General features: G+C 44.3%; 2 protein-coding genes across 2 annotated transcripts; one reads left to right on the top strand and one right to left on the bottom strand.

Annotated features, from left to right (window-relative positions):
* Positions 1-30: 30 nt before the first annotated feature.
* pdcd11 (programmed cell death 11) lies at positions 31-12,659 on the bottom strand. The gene is made up of 35 exons (XM_055040920.1): positions 12,561-12,659; positions 12,315-12,449; positions 12,043-12,210; positions 11,563-11,724; positions 11,365-11,485; positions 11,096-11,259; positions 10,904-11,005; positions 10,195-10,407; positions 9,997-10,121; positions 9,844-9,904; positions 9,602-9,748; positions 9,260-9,511; positions 8,573-8,692; positions 8,289-8,483; positions 8,036-8,206; positions 7,735-7,948; positions 7,507-7,656; positions 6,843-6,955; positions 6,271-6,770; positions 5,800-5,862; positions 5,609-5,705; positions 5,410-5,499; positions 5,190-5,292; positions 4,925-5,102; positions 4,362-4,418; positions 4,169-4,291; positions 3,848-3,970; positions 3,582-3,747; positions 3,303-3,443; positions 3,066-3,209; positions 1,956-2,206; positions 1,698-1,866; positions 1,061-1,214; positions 792-957; positions 31-386 (listed from the first exon to the last, which is right to left on the bottom strand). The coding sequence occupies exons 1-35, from the start codon at positions 12,657-12,659 to the stop codon at positions 215-217; spliced, it is 5,409 nt and encodes a 1,802-aa protein (XP_054896895.1). The 3' UTR covers positions 31-214.
* A 1,353-nt stretch (positions 12,660-14,012) lies between these two features.
* atp5md (ATP synthase membrane subunit k) lies at positions 14,013-15,725 on the top strand. The gene is made up of 4 exons (XM_055040972.1): positions 14,013-14,116; positions 15,109-15,214; positions 15,418-15,511; positions 15,589-15,725. Exons 2-3 carry the CDS (start codon positions 15,128-15,130, stop codon positions 15,505-15,507), a joined length of 177 nt encoding a protein of 58 aa, XP_054896947.1. The 5' UTR covers positions 14,013-14,116; positions 15,109-15,127; the 3' UTR covers positions 15,508-15,511; positions 15,589-15,725.
* Position 15,726: the final 1 nt, after the last annotated feature.

Genomic DNA, 15,726 nt, shown 5'->3' with positions numbered 1-15,726 from the left:
TTATTAAAAAAAAAAAGCCATAACTTCTATTCTCATCATTATGCAGTGTTTATTTTACAAAATAGGTTAAAAAGAAGCTGCTTGTTTTTAACATGTATAGACCATGGACCCAGCATCAAGCTTCAACAGTCAACAAACCTTACAAGAGTTCAAACTAAAAGACTTGACGGTTTTCAGGGACTCTGTTTGGGTCCGCTGATGTATTTTTGCGCTTTCAGTTTGCAGCGTCTTTGCCTTTTGCTTCCACGAACTCCATGGCCTTCTCTTTGACCGCCTGGACGCTCTGAGGGGTGCCGTGCTTCTTCTCATACTCCAGGTAGCGCTTGAAGAAGAACTTGATCTTCTTCACGGAAACGCTGAGGTGGATCGTCCGATCGAAGACGGCCCTGCGGAAGGAGAGGAGCGGAGAACGAAATGAAACCCAAATGCTCGTGTGGTTCAGACAAGACTGTTTGAATGTTTCAGAACAGAAGATATACAGGGGTGAAGAAATGCATTTCAGTGCATAAAAACAAAGTTCCTAGTTCAACAACTAGGAAATTTTGGCGTAGATGTCGGCCAAAATCTAAACAATCAGCATAGTTACAGTAATAATCTAAACTAGGGGGATCATGTGGAAGTGCCCCAAGAATGGAGCCTTGAGGTACTCCACAAGAGATCCTCACTTTCTCAGACTTGTATTTATTTCCTAAAATGTACTTTCATCTGAAAAAATGACATTTGATTATTTATTGTGTTGTTTCTGTACATAAATTCCAGTGTGAACCTCCTCATAAGGAGCTCATGTTTACCTCACTTCCTTCTGCGATCCGTGTTTGACCATGAGGTCGATGAAAATGGACCAGAGGTCCGTGCGTTTCGGATAGTTCGTCAGGACTTTGTCGAACATGTTGCGTCCTCTCTCAGCGTCGCCGAAGCGGAACTCCATCTGAGCGAACTTGGTGATTACATCCACACCTAGCAAGTCGGCGCAAAACACAGGAAACGTCACAACTGGTAAAATTCTGACGTTTGTTTCCATTTCTTGAGAGATGAAACAAACCAACTCGGCTCATCTTACTCTCTTTGGGGGGCAGACTCTTCAGCGCCCTCTGCAGGAGAGAGCTGGCAGCATCACTTTGGCCCTGCTGGAGCAGGAAGGTCCCGTAGCTTAACCACGCTGCTTTGTTCTGCCGGAAACGTTTCACCATGGTCTTATACAGACTCTCTGCCTCCTACATCGCAAACACACATATTAGAAACTGGAGGAAAAGTAGTTTCACTCAGGAACTAAGGGTGTTTTCACACGTGATGGTCCAGCAGATTTGGTTCGATTGGGGACAATTATTGCAATGTTTGTTACATTTTCAGCTGGTGTGGTTCGCGTTCACACTGCACTGTGTCAGACGGTCAAAACCAACTGAAAAACCCGCTCCCCTCCTTTCTTGTGGCAGTGCTGCACCAATAACTACTAAAGGACACGATATAAAATCCTCTGAAGAAGACAACTTCCTCCTTCACAAAAATGTAAACAAAATAGAGGCAGGGCAGATTTTAGTGTTTGTAGGATTTCTTTCTCTAGCGCTTCAACCGAACTGAAACCTGGGTCGGTCGCACATTCACATCTCCCCAAACGGCTTTCTCGGCAAACGACCTGGTGTTCGATTAAAGAGGACTAAGCGGGGCTGGTGTGAACCATGGGAAGAATAAACTCAGACCTTGATTTTGTTGGAGTTGGCGTAGATGTCGGCCAACTGCTGGTACACGGGCATGGGCTCACAGAACTGCACGGCTCGCTCAAACACCTTTTTCAGACTCTCCTGGGTTCCGTACATGTTCTCCAGGTTCAGCAGGGCCACCCACACGTTCAGCTTCTCCTGCTCCTCCCTGGACACAAACACGGAGCGGAGTCTTAACACCGTTTGCGCAGCGTTCTCGTCACCATCTGCGTGGGGGCGTCGGTGCTTGTAAAACACCTGAAGGAGATGGTTTTGAGGGCCCTCTCGGCCACGGCCCGGGCCTGCTCGATCTGCGTGGCCTGCAGGTGGAGGGCCATGTACTGGAGCCAGAGCAGCGAGCTGCTGGGCGAGGCGAGCAGCAGCCGCTCGAAGGCGGCCGCGTCCTGGGGCCGGAGGCTCGGGTCCATCAGCTCGGCTTCCCGCTGCAGGAGGGCCTTTTCCGCCGACTTCTTCTCCTGCTCGAGCTCGTGGCGCGTCTTCTTCTGGGGCTGGACGGTTAAATTAAAAAAAAAAAGAAAAAATAATAAAATTGATCAAGGAGAAAAATCAGGTGAGACCAGTTAAAGGTCTCGTCTCACACTGGTTTTTATGAGATGATTGTTTTAACAGTCACACAAAATGGTTTTTACACATTTTTTACTAATAAAAATCTGAAAAGTGTGACATGATTTTGTGTTCGGATCTTCTGAATTAATGCTTCGTCAAACCGCCTTAGAACACACAAAAAAACTGACTAGTATGAGAACAACACGCAAATTTAACAAAATGTTTAACACACAAAATATAAGCCAACCTTAACTTAAATTGCACAGACCAATAAGTAATTGTGCCAATAAAAATAAGACATATCCAAAAATGTAAAAAAATAAATGTCCCTATAATTTATGGCATTTAGCAAATAGAAAGAATTCTAGAAAGAAAAATTTATTCTGATTTAATTTCAGTGAGAAGAAAATATGTCTCCTTTTATTAGGTGTATGAAAACATCTGGTTTAACTGTAAATTATGTTTTACAAATTTAGGCTTTTAATAAAAACGTACTTTATTACAAAAATGGGCAGATTGAACATCAAGCACTTTCCAAACCTTGAAAACTCGCCAAGTGAGATTCAAGAATTTTCAAGGATTTCAAGCACCGGAACGAACCCTGACAAATACCACAGTACAAAGATTTTCATTAGTAAAATGACTAATAAATTACTCATTGTTTTCCTTCTAACTCATATTAACGTCCCACTTTATGCTGGTAAATCGGGGAAAAAAAAAAAAATCCAAGGTTCACAGGAAACACGAAAAAGCTCAAGTAATATAAACGCCACCCTGACGGATCCCTTTTGATCGTCTCACCTTTTCGTTGCCGTCTTGCTCCTCTCCGTCGCTGGAGTCCCCGTCCTTTGCCTCCAGGACGGGCTTCAGGGAGCTCAGCCCCACATCCCAGGAGAAGCCGGCTGCCACCTGCAGCCTGGACGGACCCGCCGAGCTGCGAGACACCTGCAGGGGCAGAAACACACCCATAATGTTCTCCAGCTGTGGGGGCCGGAATTCACAGCAAGGGCAAAAAATAGTGTCTGAAGTTCAGCTTACCTGAGCAGAATCACGCTTCACTTCCTCCCCCTCATCCTCCTTCTCTCTGAAGTAGACCTCCACTCCGCTGTCATCACCATCAGCTTTTGGTTTGCTTGATTTCTTATTTTTCTTCTTTGGGATCTGGGGCTCTGCTGGTTTCTGTTACATGAATGAACAACAAAGACTGACCTGAGGGTCTAAAGATCCCGAATGCAGCTGTTGTGGACTCTCTGTTTGACTCTAGTGCTGCTAAATATGTGAAAATTAGATGATGGCAGCTGAAAGGATGTTCATTACCTGTTCGCTCTCGCAGTGCGAGCGTTTCTTTGCCTTCTTTGAGTCGCGTTTCTCCGCGTTTCCGCCGAGACGCAGCGGCAGGCCGAGGGACTCCGGAAGCACGTCTGGCTTTCCGGTGTCCGCGGGGAGAAGAGAGAGGTCGACCAACTCGTCCTCCCTGTCCACACTGAGGAAACAAACCAAGGTTATTTCACCGCATTAAAAAAATACATAAATAAATAACAAAATACGATCAGAAAGTCTGAGCTGAGACGTTGTGTTTTTACCAGAGGATTTTAGTGGTGAGGAGGGTGTTGACCGGAAGGTGACTAGAGAGGATCTTGTGGTTGTTAACAAAGTATTTGGAGGACTGTTGAAGCTGAGCTCTTCCTGTGATGTTATGCGACAGCCTGGAAACAGAGGAGAGGATAGAAATGACGAGGAGGAGATAACTTGTGTTTTATTTCTTCAGCTCCCGTCTCTGTGTCCACTTGAGAGGCTCAGTGGTCCGAGAGCGAGGTCTTGAGGTTCTCCACATTTGATCTTTCATTTGCAAATGTTGCCAATGCAACACTGAGATCCAGTAAATCCAAGACAGAGGTAGTTACCTGATGAAGACTCCCTGCTCACTCACAGTCTTCACATAACCTCGGACCACCTGGTCCAGCCGCAGATGGTCCAAAGACAGGACTTCTGGGTCCTTCGCTGGCTTGGTGTTCTGTGGGTTCAACCTGAAAGGACACGCTGCAATGAGCCATACGTTCTACGAACCATGCGACTTTTCCCAATGACTGTTCTTACCGTGAAGGACGCAGGGACAGGTGCCACTTTCCATTCCGCATATCCAGAAGGTAACACCTGAGGGGACGCAGGGTGGCAACGCTTGGCTTTAAAGAAGTTTAACTTTTCCTAATTAACTCTACTCAAATTTGATACGACTAAAATAAACTAAGTTTAAAATGTGAGCTTTCATTTTACAGCACGACTAAACGTTCTGTAAACATGAAAAAAAAAAAACATTTTAATCAAGATCCTGTCCGGGGTCCATCTGTGTGTATTTATCCTATTTGTTCTGCTATAGTCTATTCTCAGATTTTTTTTAAGTTTCAGATTCTTTTTTCTAACATAACATTAAGTGTCTCCACGACCATTTTTTCCTGGTCTTGGAATGTAGTGAGAAGGTTCAATATTTATTGTCAAGAGATGCTCATATTCTATAGATTCATTTCCAAGAATAAATGTCTCCAGAATGGCATTTCTTGCCATTTTATTGACTATACCTGATAAACATCACAATGACAAGAAATGCATTGAACTTTTTAGATGATCCCGTCAGAGAACGCCGAACCTCATCATCAGCTAACCTGATGAGCTGGTCCCTGCTGAACGCCTCCAGAGGGTTTGGCCTGTAAGTGTCGGCGACGTCAGTGACAGAAACCGTTCCGGCGGCGCCAAAGGGGAGCTTGACCATGAGGCCGACTTGTGGCTGAACACCGGTCACCATTCCCAATGTAATGCTGCCTTTCTCCAGTTTATGGATCCCTGGGAAAGCAGGAAAATAGGGAGAATGAGAGTCATCGCCACCGAAACGTTACCGAAGCATTTCAACGTCAACTCTACCCTCTCTACCTGAGAGCGACAGCACAAAGCGTTGAGGATGGACGCTCGCTTCCACCACTTTAGCGCGGACCGCCTGGCCCAGCTTGAACAGTTTTTCTGGGTGGCTGGCATCCTGGACATGGAAAAACAAATATTTACTCAAGGTGAGATATTTTCTTAAGTAAAATTATATTCTCACAATGTAATTACCAGAAAAAACCCCAACAACAACAGAATCTGCATCACTCACTTTAGGATTCGTTATCATGGAAAGCAGGTCCACGGTCCCTGTGACGCAGGGGTCAGAGGTGACTTCCAAGCACTTCTTGTCTGATTTAAACTGGAAACAGAAACAAAACCACTGAAGGAAGAGCTGGAAGAATGACTGGAAATATTTGGATCTGCTGCCATTACACAGTGAATCCACTGAAACGCTCATGAAAGCTCACCTTTGACACAAAACATGTGACTTCGTCGCCAGGCTTATAGCCGGACAGTTTATCTTTTGCTGTGACCGGTTTGAAATCCACACCAGGATCCAGTCGGCTACAGGAAGAAAAACAGAAAGTTACCAGGCTCAAAATGTCAAAGATCCATAATCGGGACGCGCGATGTGATGATTATGATCCACTTTGGTTACCTGGGTATAAGAGTGAGTTCAGGAATGGTGTACTTGAATTTGGGGTGAGAAAACGGAAGAAATCTGAAATCAAGAAAGATTTTGTTACGAAGACAGCCATTTGAAAATAGAGAAAATGGACACAGCTGGACAATCCGACTTAAAATGAAACATTTTTCTCACTTTCTTATGTTAAAAAGTAGTTATAAAAATATTTTCAAAAAGTGGCTGTTATTTCAATTGTCCCTCCTGAGTTGTACGACAGGGTAGGATATGATTTTGTATTTTTCTGTTTTTATTATTTAAAGCACTTAGAACTTAACCTTGTTGCTGAAATGTGTCCTCAAATAACATTTTATTTGATTCATGAAATTACTACGTTTTTAGATCCATCAGTTATCAACCAGAATCACCAAAATACAACAGATAGAAACAAATAATGCATATCACTCAGCACATCTACAAACGACGACACTTAAAGGTTGCGTTAACCTGTGACTGGCGACTTCTCGTCCTCCGATGACCCTGGCTTTGACCACGCCGCCCACTCTCACCGAGGACGTGGGGAAGGAGCCCAGCTTGACCTCGGCCGGCTCCTTCACCTGCGACACGTGGACGTTGCCCGTGCTCCCGTCCTCCAGCGCCACCTGAATGTAGGTGGGCTTCACCGACCTCACTGTGCCCTGCAGGACTTCGCCGAAGCGGTGTCCCGAAGAGTCCGCCTGGTTCTCCGAAGCCGTACGCTGCCGCTTCGGCGCTCTGCTCTTCCACAACACCAGGGGGAGCCCTTCCAGCTGCTCGCAGCTGGGTTCTACCACTTCCACCGTCAGAGTCATCCCCACCTTGAGCCTCTCTGCCTCGGACGGGGTGACCTCGTTCAGGTGGCTGCAGGTCTGGAGCAGAGTCAGCTGCGCCGCATCGTTTAGCGAGATGACAGCAAAGTCCCGGTCGACGAACTGCACCACGGCACAGCAGTCTGAGCCTTTATTCAGCTGGGAAGAGGAATGTTAAAAATGGCAGAGATAATGTAATGCCACGTGAGAGAAAACATTAGCAACACTTACAGACTTCTTCTTCCCCAGCAGCTTTGGGAGGACGGAAACATGGACACAGGTGGACAGGATGTCGACATTAAGGATGACCGCACTCACTTTCTGCCCAGGGATCAGGCTAACTCCTGGAAAACAGGCAGATGCGCTCACTGGTAGGACTATTGATGCATTCAGAAGATGAGTTTTTAAAAAGTAGCTCTTATCTCAGTTGTCCCTTCAGTGTGTTGCACGACAGAGTATTAGGGGCAGGCAATGAGAATTTTTGCTTAGTTATGAAAATGTAATTATAATATTGGCAGAATAAAAATGTAATTTTACCAGAACGCCTTCAATTTAAGACAAAAACTTTGTTATAATGAGAAAAGGCTTCTACATTTATCAGGATCTGATGCGACTGCCTTATTCGGTATGGTTTTATCATTTGTCCAATCCTACCCATGACCTGCTACTATTAACAATTTTATACCATTTATAATCATTGAAGTGAAGGTCAGACTGGGTGTTGGTCATCTCAGATTAGCTGTTAATCTCAACCGGTGGCAAAAAATAGTCTGAATTTACACTAAATGAAGAAACAAACAGGATGTTTTCTACTGCAGGCCAGAGCTTAAACGACTAAAATCTTTCAACAGTTACTCTGAGGTATCCCTTTAAGACCTGATGGTTCTGAACGTACCCGCCACATGGCGTTTACTGGCCATAATGTCAGCACCAGGCAAGTTGTCAGACTTAAATTTGGCCCCATCCTCTGTCGCTGAATCCACCATCAGCTTCAGCTTCTGGCCGATGGTCAGAGAGGCCAGCTGCTGCCGGAGTTCACCGTCATCTGTAGAGACAGGTATGATGAGAGGGGGAACCGGCAGAGCCAGGTTCTGCCGGGCTGAACAGGAAACCTTCAGCACACCTCTGACAGTCAGCATTTCCTTCACAGTTCGTCTCTCCTGCACGGCGTTCAGGAACGCGGCCCGAGCGTCCCCGTCGGGCGTTATGACCTCAGAGATCTTCAGCGTGACCAGGAATCGCCGCTTTTCCTCATCCAGGTTGGTCACCTTGGCGATGACCGTCTGGCCCAGCTTGAAGGCGGTCGTCGTGTCGCTGATGAACTTATCCGACATGGCCTGCGATAGTCAAACAAAAAACGCTCAATGTTGAAAACAGCTACACTTCTCCGTCAGGAAAAACCGATTCCCAGCTCTCCAGCTCACAGATTTGGGTGCAAGACCAACGAGGCCGTAGGGGAACTCCACAAAGACGCCGTAGGACATGATGTTCCTGATGCAGCCGACCAGCTGCATCCCCACGGTAATCTCGGAGAAATCCTTGGCCACCGCCCCTTCCTCCAGTGACGATCTCACCCTTGGTTTCTTGGTGAGCGTCTTTAAAAGAGAGGCAGCTAAGGCGGAAATAAACCGTTTCACACCACAGAACGTCAGCTTCAGTCTAAAGGAGAAAGGATACGATGTTCTGCTTGTTCTTGTTAAAGCAAATGAGGTTTGAAATGGTGTCTCCTTCCTGCAGAACCTCCCACAGTAGCTGACAGTTGGACACGTGATCAGAGAGATGCACTGTGGGTAAGACGGCGCGGCCCTCGTCTGGGAGGATGACGACCTCCAGGCTGTTGATGGATTTCTTCACCACCCTTGCCTCCACCCTCTACAAGGCAAACAAAATGTAGCCGGGAAACGAGGAAGGTTTGATGTAGGCTAAAAACAACACCACCACCACCAAGGACTCTGCTTTACCTTTCCAACCTGGCAGTCAATCGGAGGCTCTGCAGATTCCTCCGCCTCTCCCGCCGCCTTAAACGACAGCAGCAGCTTCTCCTTCTCTGGCTCACATTGAAGAACTTTGGCCTTCAACACCTGGAAGGTAAAGGTGGAAAACAACCACATACACTTCAAAATTATTCAAATCCCTGATTCTTTGTGTTAATAGGCGTCTTCTGAGCAGATGTCACCTGTTCCATCCTAGAACGCCTCCTATTAAACGTCTACATGCTACAGCTAACTCAGGTTAATACAAGCAATGAGATCAACTACCACGGCTACGCAGACGACACACAACTCTGCATTACAACTCCCAACCTATCCAAGCACTCAGAACAAATACTCAGAACAAACCAATGCGTGGATGGAACACCGATCAATATATTTTATATACATTTGCTTCATGATGGCATCTGAAAAATGTTTACGGTTTATTGCTTGTTTCATAATATGATGTTTTTGTGGTGCAAAGCACTTTGAACTGCCTTGTTGCTGAAATGTGCTCAATAGATGAACTTGACTTGTCTTCCTTTTTTGTCCATTGTTAAAATATAACTGAGAAAAAAAAAAGACAACCAGGAATCTGCAGCAGATACTCGTCAGCAGTCAGGCTTCAAATGTGAAGTTTTTATTTTCCAAACACCTGAGCTCCTCCGGTCTCACCTGTCCAATGTAGAAGACGTCCTCTGGACAGACGACGGGCTCAGAGCTGAGCTCTCCCAGCGGGACCAGACCTTTGACGTTGCCGTAGAAACGGACGATGCAGCCGAAGCCTTTGATGGACACGATGAAGCCGTGGGACACCCGGCCGGGACGGGCGTCGTTGTAGCTGAGGAACAGCGGCAGGGTGCTCTCAACCAGCGCCTTCTTCCGGGTGAGACACAACTTCCTGTTGTCCGCGTCTACCGACAGCACCTGAAGTTCACACACAACCAGACATGCTAATCTGAAAACCCTGGTAGAGGTTTCATTCCTGCTTCTTCTCCAGGAGAGAACTGTACCGACCCGACATTTGACCTTCATTCCCTCGACGTACTTCTTCTCCGGGTTTTTCAGGATGATGTCGGAGAGGTGCGTCCGAGGCACCAGGCCTTTGACGTGCTCCGACAGATGCACCATCATCCCGTGACTCAGCAGGACAGACACCGTCCCCTTGGAGGACAACAGAGGCTTAAAACAGTCCACATCCTTACGAAGCGGATTAAATTTGCAACTTTAACCCCAACAAAATATTTTCTCTATTTCACCTCCACAACTTGGCCGGCGTGAAGATCCTGGTATCTATAAAATTGCTGTTCAATCACACTCCTGCAATCAGGAGACAGCGCAAGGTGGTCAGTGCAGGATTCGTTTTACGTTTTCTGACGTAAAACGAATAATAAAAATCGGCCGCTGCGTACTTTCGTAAACTGACAAAATAAATTTGCTCCATGGGGCTGAAGTGCAGGATCCTGCAGGTGTGCTCGGGCATCGCAGAGACCTTATTTTCATTGGCCGGGTCGCTTGGCTCCTTCAGGTGGTTCCTCTGTCAAGACGCGTCATAAGATATTACGTCAGGGTCTTTAAAGCAAGTTCATCAAATCGCCAGCTTCACTTACATGCGCAAAAGTCAGGGTTTTGTCCGGCAGCTCCAACATGGCCCCCGACATGTGGTGCATTGTGGTCATCTTGCACTCTTTCACCACCTCTCCGGTCCGGTCCGCGCCGGGAGGAGTGGCCTCGACGTCGGACACGGGCTGCAGCAGGTGGCTGCGCAGGCTCAGCCCGACGAGGCGAGTGGTCGGCTCGATGTACAGAACGCACGCTCGCACCTGGTTGGTTATGGAGCGCCGCAGGTCAACACGCAAATAACACCAAATTATTAATGTGTCAAGAATTAATTCAACTCAACACTTCCTGAATTCAACTTATCTGTCAAACTTGACTCTTAAAATCTGTGGGCGGGGCTAACAGTGTTTGCAGACAGTTTATACTGTTTATATTTTATTTATTTATTTAGTTTATACTAGTGTTATGCAGCAACCGATACTAAAACTGTGATGAATTCAAACTATCACAACTCATTTGTTAAATTCTTAAAATATATATTCAAGAAATCAGACCATGATGGACATATTCATTTGAAGTTATATTCATCAGTTTACCCGGAAGAATACTGGACTCCCATGCTTGCATAAATTCATTTTTTAAACTTCTATTAGGATTAAATGTTTCAGGCAAGATGTTTAAATCTGTGTAGATTAAATTGAAGTCGAGACCCACTGTCCGGCTGAGGCAGCAGGACAAGCAGGACAAGTGAGGGGTTACCTGAAGCCCCTCTCTGTAGCTGGACTCCTCCTCCATGTGCAGAAAATCCACCTGGCCGCTGAAGGAGGACAGGAAGTCCAGGTGCAGGCCATGTTTGGTCACCTGCAACCCCAATATGCAGAGCTCATTTAAAGACGCAACTCTTTCAGCTCAACTCGCGTCCACGATAAAGTGAAAGGAAGCCTTCATCACCTTTTTAACGGTGGCGTTGACCGTGAGGCCTGGCAGGAGGTTGGTGAGAGTCCAGCCCTGTTTGGCGTCAGCGGAGGCCCGAGCCGCGGCGGCGAGCCGGACGACGCGGCCGTCGTTCATTACTTTCTCTACCCGAGAAGTCACATACTGACCCACTTTAAGCTCTGCACGCACGGAGAACATGCCAATATTTGAGAAACGTTTCCAAACTGAGGTCTTTTTGAAGCTGCAAAGCTACGTTCAAGTCATTTTGGGGATCTTTTTTTCACCTTCATTTTTATGCTGTTTGCTCTTTGCAGCATCCTCAGGCAGGAAGGCTTTTGTTCCACTCACGCCAATGTCAATTATAGTGCCATGATCTTCAACACTCTCCACGCATCCACTCAGGACCTGGTTCATCAAAACAAACGTTAAAAAACAAAGATCTTTTTTTTTTGTTAACACCGCTGGCGTTCACTCCAGCTCACCATTCCAGCCATCAGAGAGCTCGAGGTGAGGCTCTTGTTGACCAGCTTCGGATTGACCGACAGCTGAATGCTGAGCGAGCCTCCTTTAGTGATGTCCATGTTGGAAACCACGCATCGGAGCAGCATTCCCGGCCAGAAAATTTGGGACAAAGAGCAGAACTCCTGCGAAGTCAAAGCGCAAAAGTACAGCTTGCTTAAGACGCATTGAATTTTTTGATCACACGACATCCATAATCTAACGAATTTTACAGGAATTTCATTCTTCCAATAACTTTGTGTTATTGGAAGAATAATATCTGAACACCAACTATAAAGCCCAAAAAATGCTAATAATTTAAAACAAATCTTAAATAAATAAGCAATGCTAAGCCTGGTGGCCCGCCAGGCTTATAATACACTGGGGGAAACCCTGACTTTACATCGCTGTAAGCCGCTGAATGTGTCAGACAAACACTGAACAGTTCAGATTGAATTAGTCACCTCATTTTCAGCGCCTGAGTCCAGCTGCTCGCTTAGCAGCTTGGTGTAGGCATCACTGATGTTCCTGATGCTGAGGAAGCCTTGCAGGCCACACGGGAGGCTGACGGTCACCTCAAAGTCAGCCACCTCCTTCACACAGCCCAGTAACAGCATCCCTTCTCTTACGTTCTGGGTCAAAACGTGTTGCACAATTTAGCTTGACTGACAAAATAATCAAAAGTAGAAATCTAAACAAGGGTTAAGCGTTGACAGGAGATGGCTATGTCTCTCACCTTTATGTGCAGAATCTCCACGTTTTTAGCAGCAGCATTAAGTGTCAGGTCACCTTCTTGCTCCTCTGTCTTTTGCTCTTTTACTTTCTTGGCGCCTCCCTTTTTTTTCTTTGTTGTCGTTTGTTCATCTGATTGCTAAAGGGAGAAATAAAGTTCAACATCGGTTCACTTTTCTGGTCGGAGATGGGATTGTAGAAGAGCTTATTAAACATCTACATGTGTTGATCAAGTTGTTTGTCTTTTTACCTGAAACAGATTGTCCACTTTTCTTGGCTCCGCTGTGACTTTACTGTCGGTGGGCTTTGTTTTGCCTCCACGAGGAAAATCCTCCTCTACCGACGCCATGTTGGATGAAGCTGGGGACGTCTATGATTTGAAGAAGTTTCAGGCGACACACGGAGTATATCCAAATCTCCAAAACGCTGCAGACACACACAAAACAAGAGTTTGGATGATGACGCTACACGGAGGACATTTGCTTGTCTATTTTGAAGACAATAGCCAATAAAAAGAAAGATTTGTTAAACGTGTGTGTGAGAAAACTGTCTTTACCTAGCACCATCAAGAAACACAGTAAACCTCAAAATGTTGTCGCTGTTCCCAAGCATATTCATAGAAAGTGCAGTGCAAGAAAAAATACATTCTGTTAACGCCTTAAAAAGACTGGAAAACAAAGTCAATCAGAAAGTTTGGAGGAAACCCACTAGAAGGAAATAAGACTATATGAAAATCATGTTACGTTTCATTTGGAAATCAAAGTCCCAGCGTTTGGAGGAAGGACGCAGATGAACTCAAGCTCATTGAGATCAAGTGTGTAGCTTCCACAGTCAGTAATGATTTAGTCTATTGCTCTATTGTGTGTTATAGGGTCAGAGCAGACATCTTGCATTTTAGAGCACTTTGTGCCATAGGATAAACATTTGCTGGACAATTTATTTGCCAGCAGCACATTAACAACTTATGCAAAAGGAGCCTCAGGAAGTATTGAATGCATTGACTTTACAATATAATAGTACTAAAAGTTTTTTCTACCGATCTTGTATTACAATCTAATTTTCCAAGAAAAAGCATTTTGGATTTTCATTACTTATTAGTCAAAATCGTTGACTGAAATAAACTTTACTTCAATTATAACGAATACATGCACTGTAATAATGTGAGCTCTATTGAATTGATTAAACAAAATTACTTAATTGTATTAGTTGTTATTTTCTCTGTGGTCCTTTATAATATTAATACGTAAAGCATAAAAGAATATGGCTCACCAAAAAAATCAATTGGAAGACAGTAAATAGTTTAATCTGAACCTAAATGGAGCGGTCTGACAAGCACTTTGAAAGAGCTCCCGTCTTCCACCGACTCCGACTAAAATCTAACTGGATGGACGTCAACAAGCTGCGCAGCAGACAGTAATCCTCTCCGGAAACATTATTTCTTCCTTTAAAGATAAATACGTATCTACAATACCTGGTTTTGAGATATTTATGCACGCTCAGACTCGGATTTGCCCATGCAGTAACTCACATGTTTTTCAGCAACACGCCATCGTCCCAACCCGGAAGAAAAACCCGTCAAGGCGGTCCTTCTGTTTTCCAATCACGGTGGAGAATTGATGACGGACACTAATATAAGCCAATCAAAGGTCGGTTCTGATCCCAGAAATGAATGACGTTGTTTTCAACCAATAGCCAATCGCATCTGGCCTGCTAAAAGTAGGCGGGACTTCCTGGAAACGTTAGCATTGCGGCCTCTGTTGAAGGGCACTTGTCTCATTCAGCTAGCTCAGGGGTCGTGTGTTTGAGGTAAGCTGCGACACGTTTATGCTTTGGTTAGTTGATCCTTTTTGGTCTCGAAACACGTGAAAAGAACAAACATGTCTTTGTAGCTCTTCTGTTTAACGGAATGGTCTGGCAACGTTAATGAATATCCACTTAGCTTGGTAGCTAACTCTGAAAGCTAACAGTGACTTCACAGTGTGCTAACTTGTTTTTCTGTTTAGTTACATTAATTCTTAGTTAATTGCGTATAAGTTAATAAGCATAAAGTTACGCTGACAAATATCTTACAATGGCTGGTATTACATTATAATTCGGCTGAATTAATGTTGTAGTATTTCTGCATTTCAATGAAGATGTCAAACCTATTTAAATCTGCTTTAATTTTCCCAAAATTTTTTTTACTAAAACATTAAGTATTTTATATATTTTTCCGTGTATTTCCGTTAGTTTGACGTTGGATGATTTATTCAAAAAAACCAAATTGCTTGAAATATTAGCAAGTTTCCTCTCATGAAGCCTTGCTGTCATCGGTTATACAGAAATTGGATTATTTCCCAAATCTGAATTTATTTTTAAGACTGATTAATAGCACAAAGTTAAACTATAGAAACTTGCCAACGTTCAAGCATTGGCAAGTGTTGTGATCACAATAAGTGATTTACGTTTTTTCAAACCAATTATTATTTTTATTTTTTTCACTTCTTTGCAGTATTTTGTGTAACTGTATGGCTGTGACTGCACCGCCCAGGAATCACAGTCACAAAATAGTTATTTGTTCAGCAGGACACCAGGTTACATAAAGAAATTTGACTTTTATGATTAAAATGCAAAATATATCTATAGTTATCATTTATTGATCCCCTCATAGAGGAGATGGAACAGTGAATAAATTTGTTGAAAAATAACAATTCCAAAATTACAGTAAATTTTTGTTTTGTTTTTTTAAATATTATTCTACATAAATTAGAGTCGGTAATTGATTTTTGCGATAATATTGGCTCTTGTGTTTGTGGAAGGACCATACGTTGAGCCAGAATGGCAGGACACGACGCGGGGAGTCAGCACCAGTTCACTGGAATTGCCAAACACTTCAATTCATACACAATCCTCGGAAGGAGGAATGTAAGTTCTGCTGATGAACTATTTAACCCAACAGTTTGAATTGAAGCTTCAAGATTTCACATCTGCTTCGTGCAAACTATTATAGCCGAACCAAAAATAATTTGTAGTTCTTTGAACATGAGTGATGTTCAAACTTGTACGAAGCATGTTTTATTGTAAAGTTAGAATTAGGACTTGTTTTAATACTTCTGCCTTTTTTTTAGTGCGTTTTGGCCACTTATGCCACCATTGCAAGCATCCTCCTTTTCTTCAAATTGAAGCCCAAGAAAAAACCTGCCGTCACAGAGAAGTAGTTCTGTAAGCATATTCATCTCTTTCTATGCTACAAGCTGTTTTCAATTCCGATGACTTAAAGCTGATTGTTTTCTCAACAGGTTTTCGTTTGATCTTCATTTTCTAACTGCTTGGAATGGAGACAGAGAAAGAGAGAGAGAGCAGCTGGACATGCTTGTAGTAACATATGTCTATTTCGTTTCCTTGTGTAAACAATAAAGAAAATGTATGCTCTGGAT

The sequence above is a fragment of the Poeciliopsis prolifica genome, unplaced genomic scaffold, assembly GCF_027474105.1.
Source record: "Poeciliopsis prolifica strain line A6 unplaced genomic scaffold, Auburn_PproV2 SCAFFOLD016, whole genome shotgun sequence".
Taxonomy (NCBI): Eukaryota; Metazoa; Chordata; class Actinopteri; order Cyprinodontiformes; family Poeciliidae; genus Poeciliopsis; species Poeciliopsis prolifica.
Note: the sequence above shows the minus strand (reverse complement) of the source record. Positions and strands in the feature narration are given on the sequence as shown.

Coding starts and splice junctions, on each gene's coding strand:
- pdcd11 (XM_055040920.1), bottom strand. CDS start 12,659: ATGGCGTCGGTAGAGGAGGATTTTCCTCGTGGAGGCAAAACAAAGCCC. Junction 10,122..10,194: donor AAACCCTGACTTTTGCGCAT/GTAAGTGAAGCT, acceptor GCGTCTTGACAG/AGGAACCACCTGAAGGAGCC. Junction 5,293..5,409: donor CCATGATAACGAATCCTAAA/GTGAGTGATGCA, acceptor TTCCATGTCCAG/GATGCCAGCCACCCAGAAAA.
- atp5md (XM_055040972.1), top strand. CDS start 15,128: ATGGCAGGACACGACGCGGGGAGTCAGCACCAGTTCACTGGAATTGCC. Junction 15,215..15,417: donor CAATCCTCGGAAGGAGGAAT/GTAAGTTCTGCT, acceptor CCTTTTTTTTAG/TGCGTTTTGGCCACTTATGC.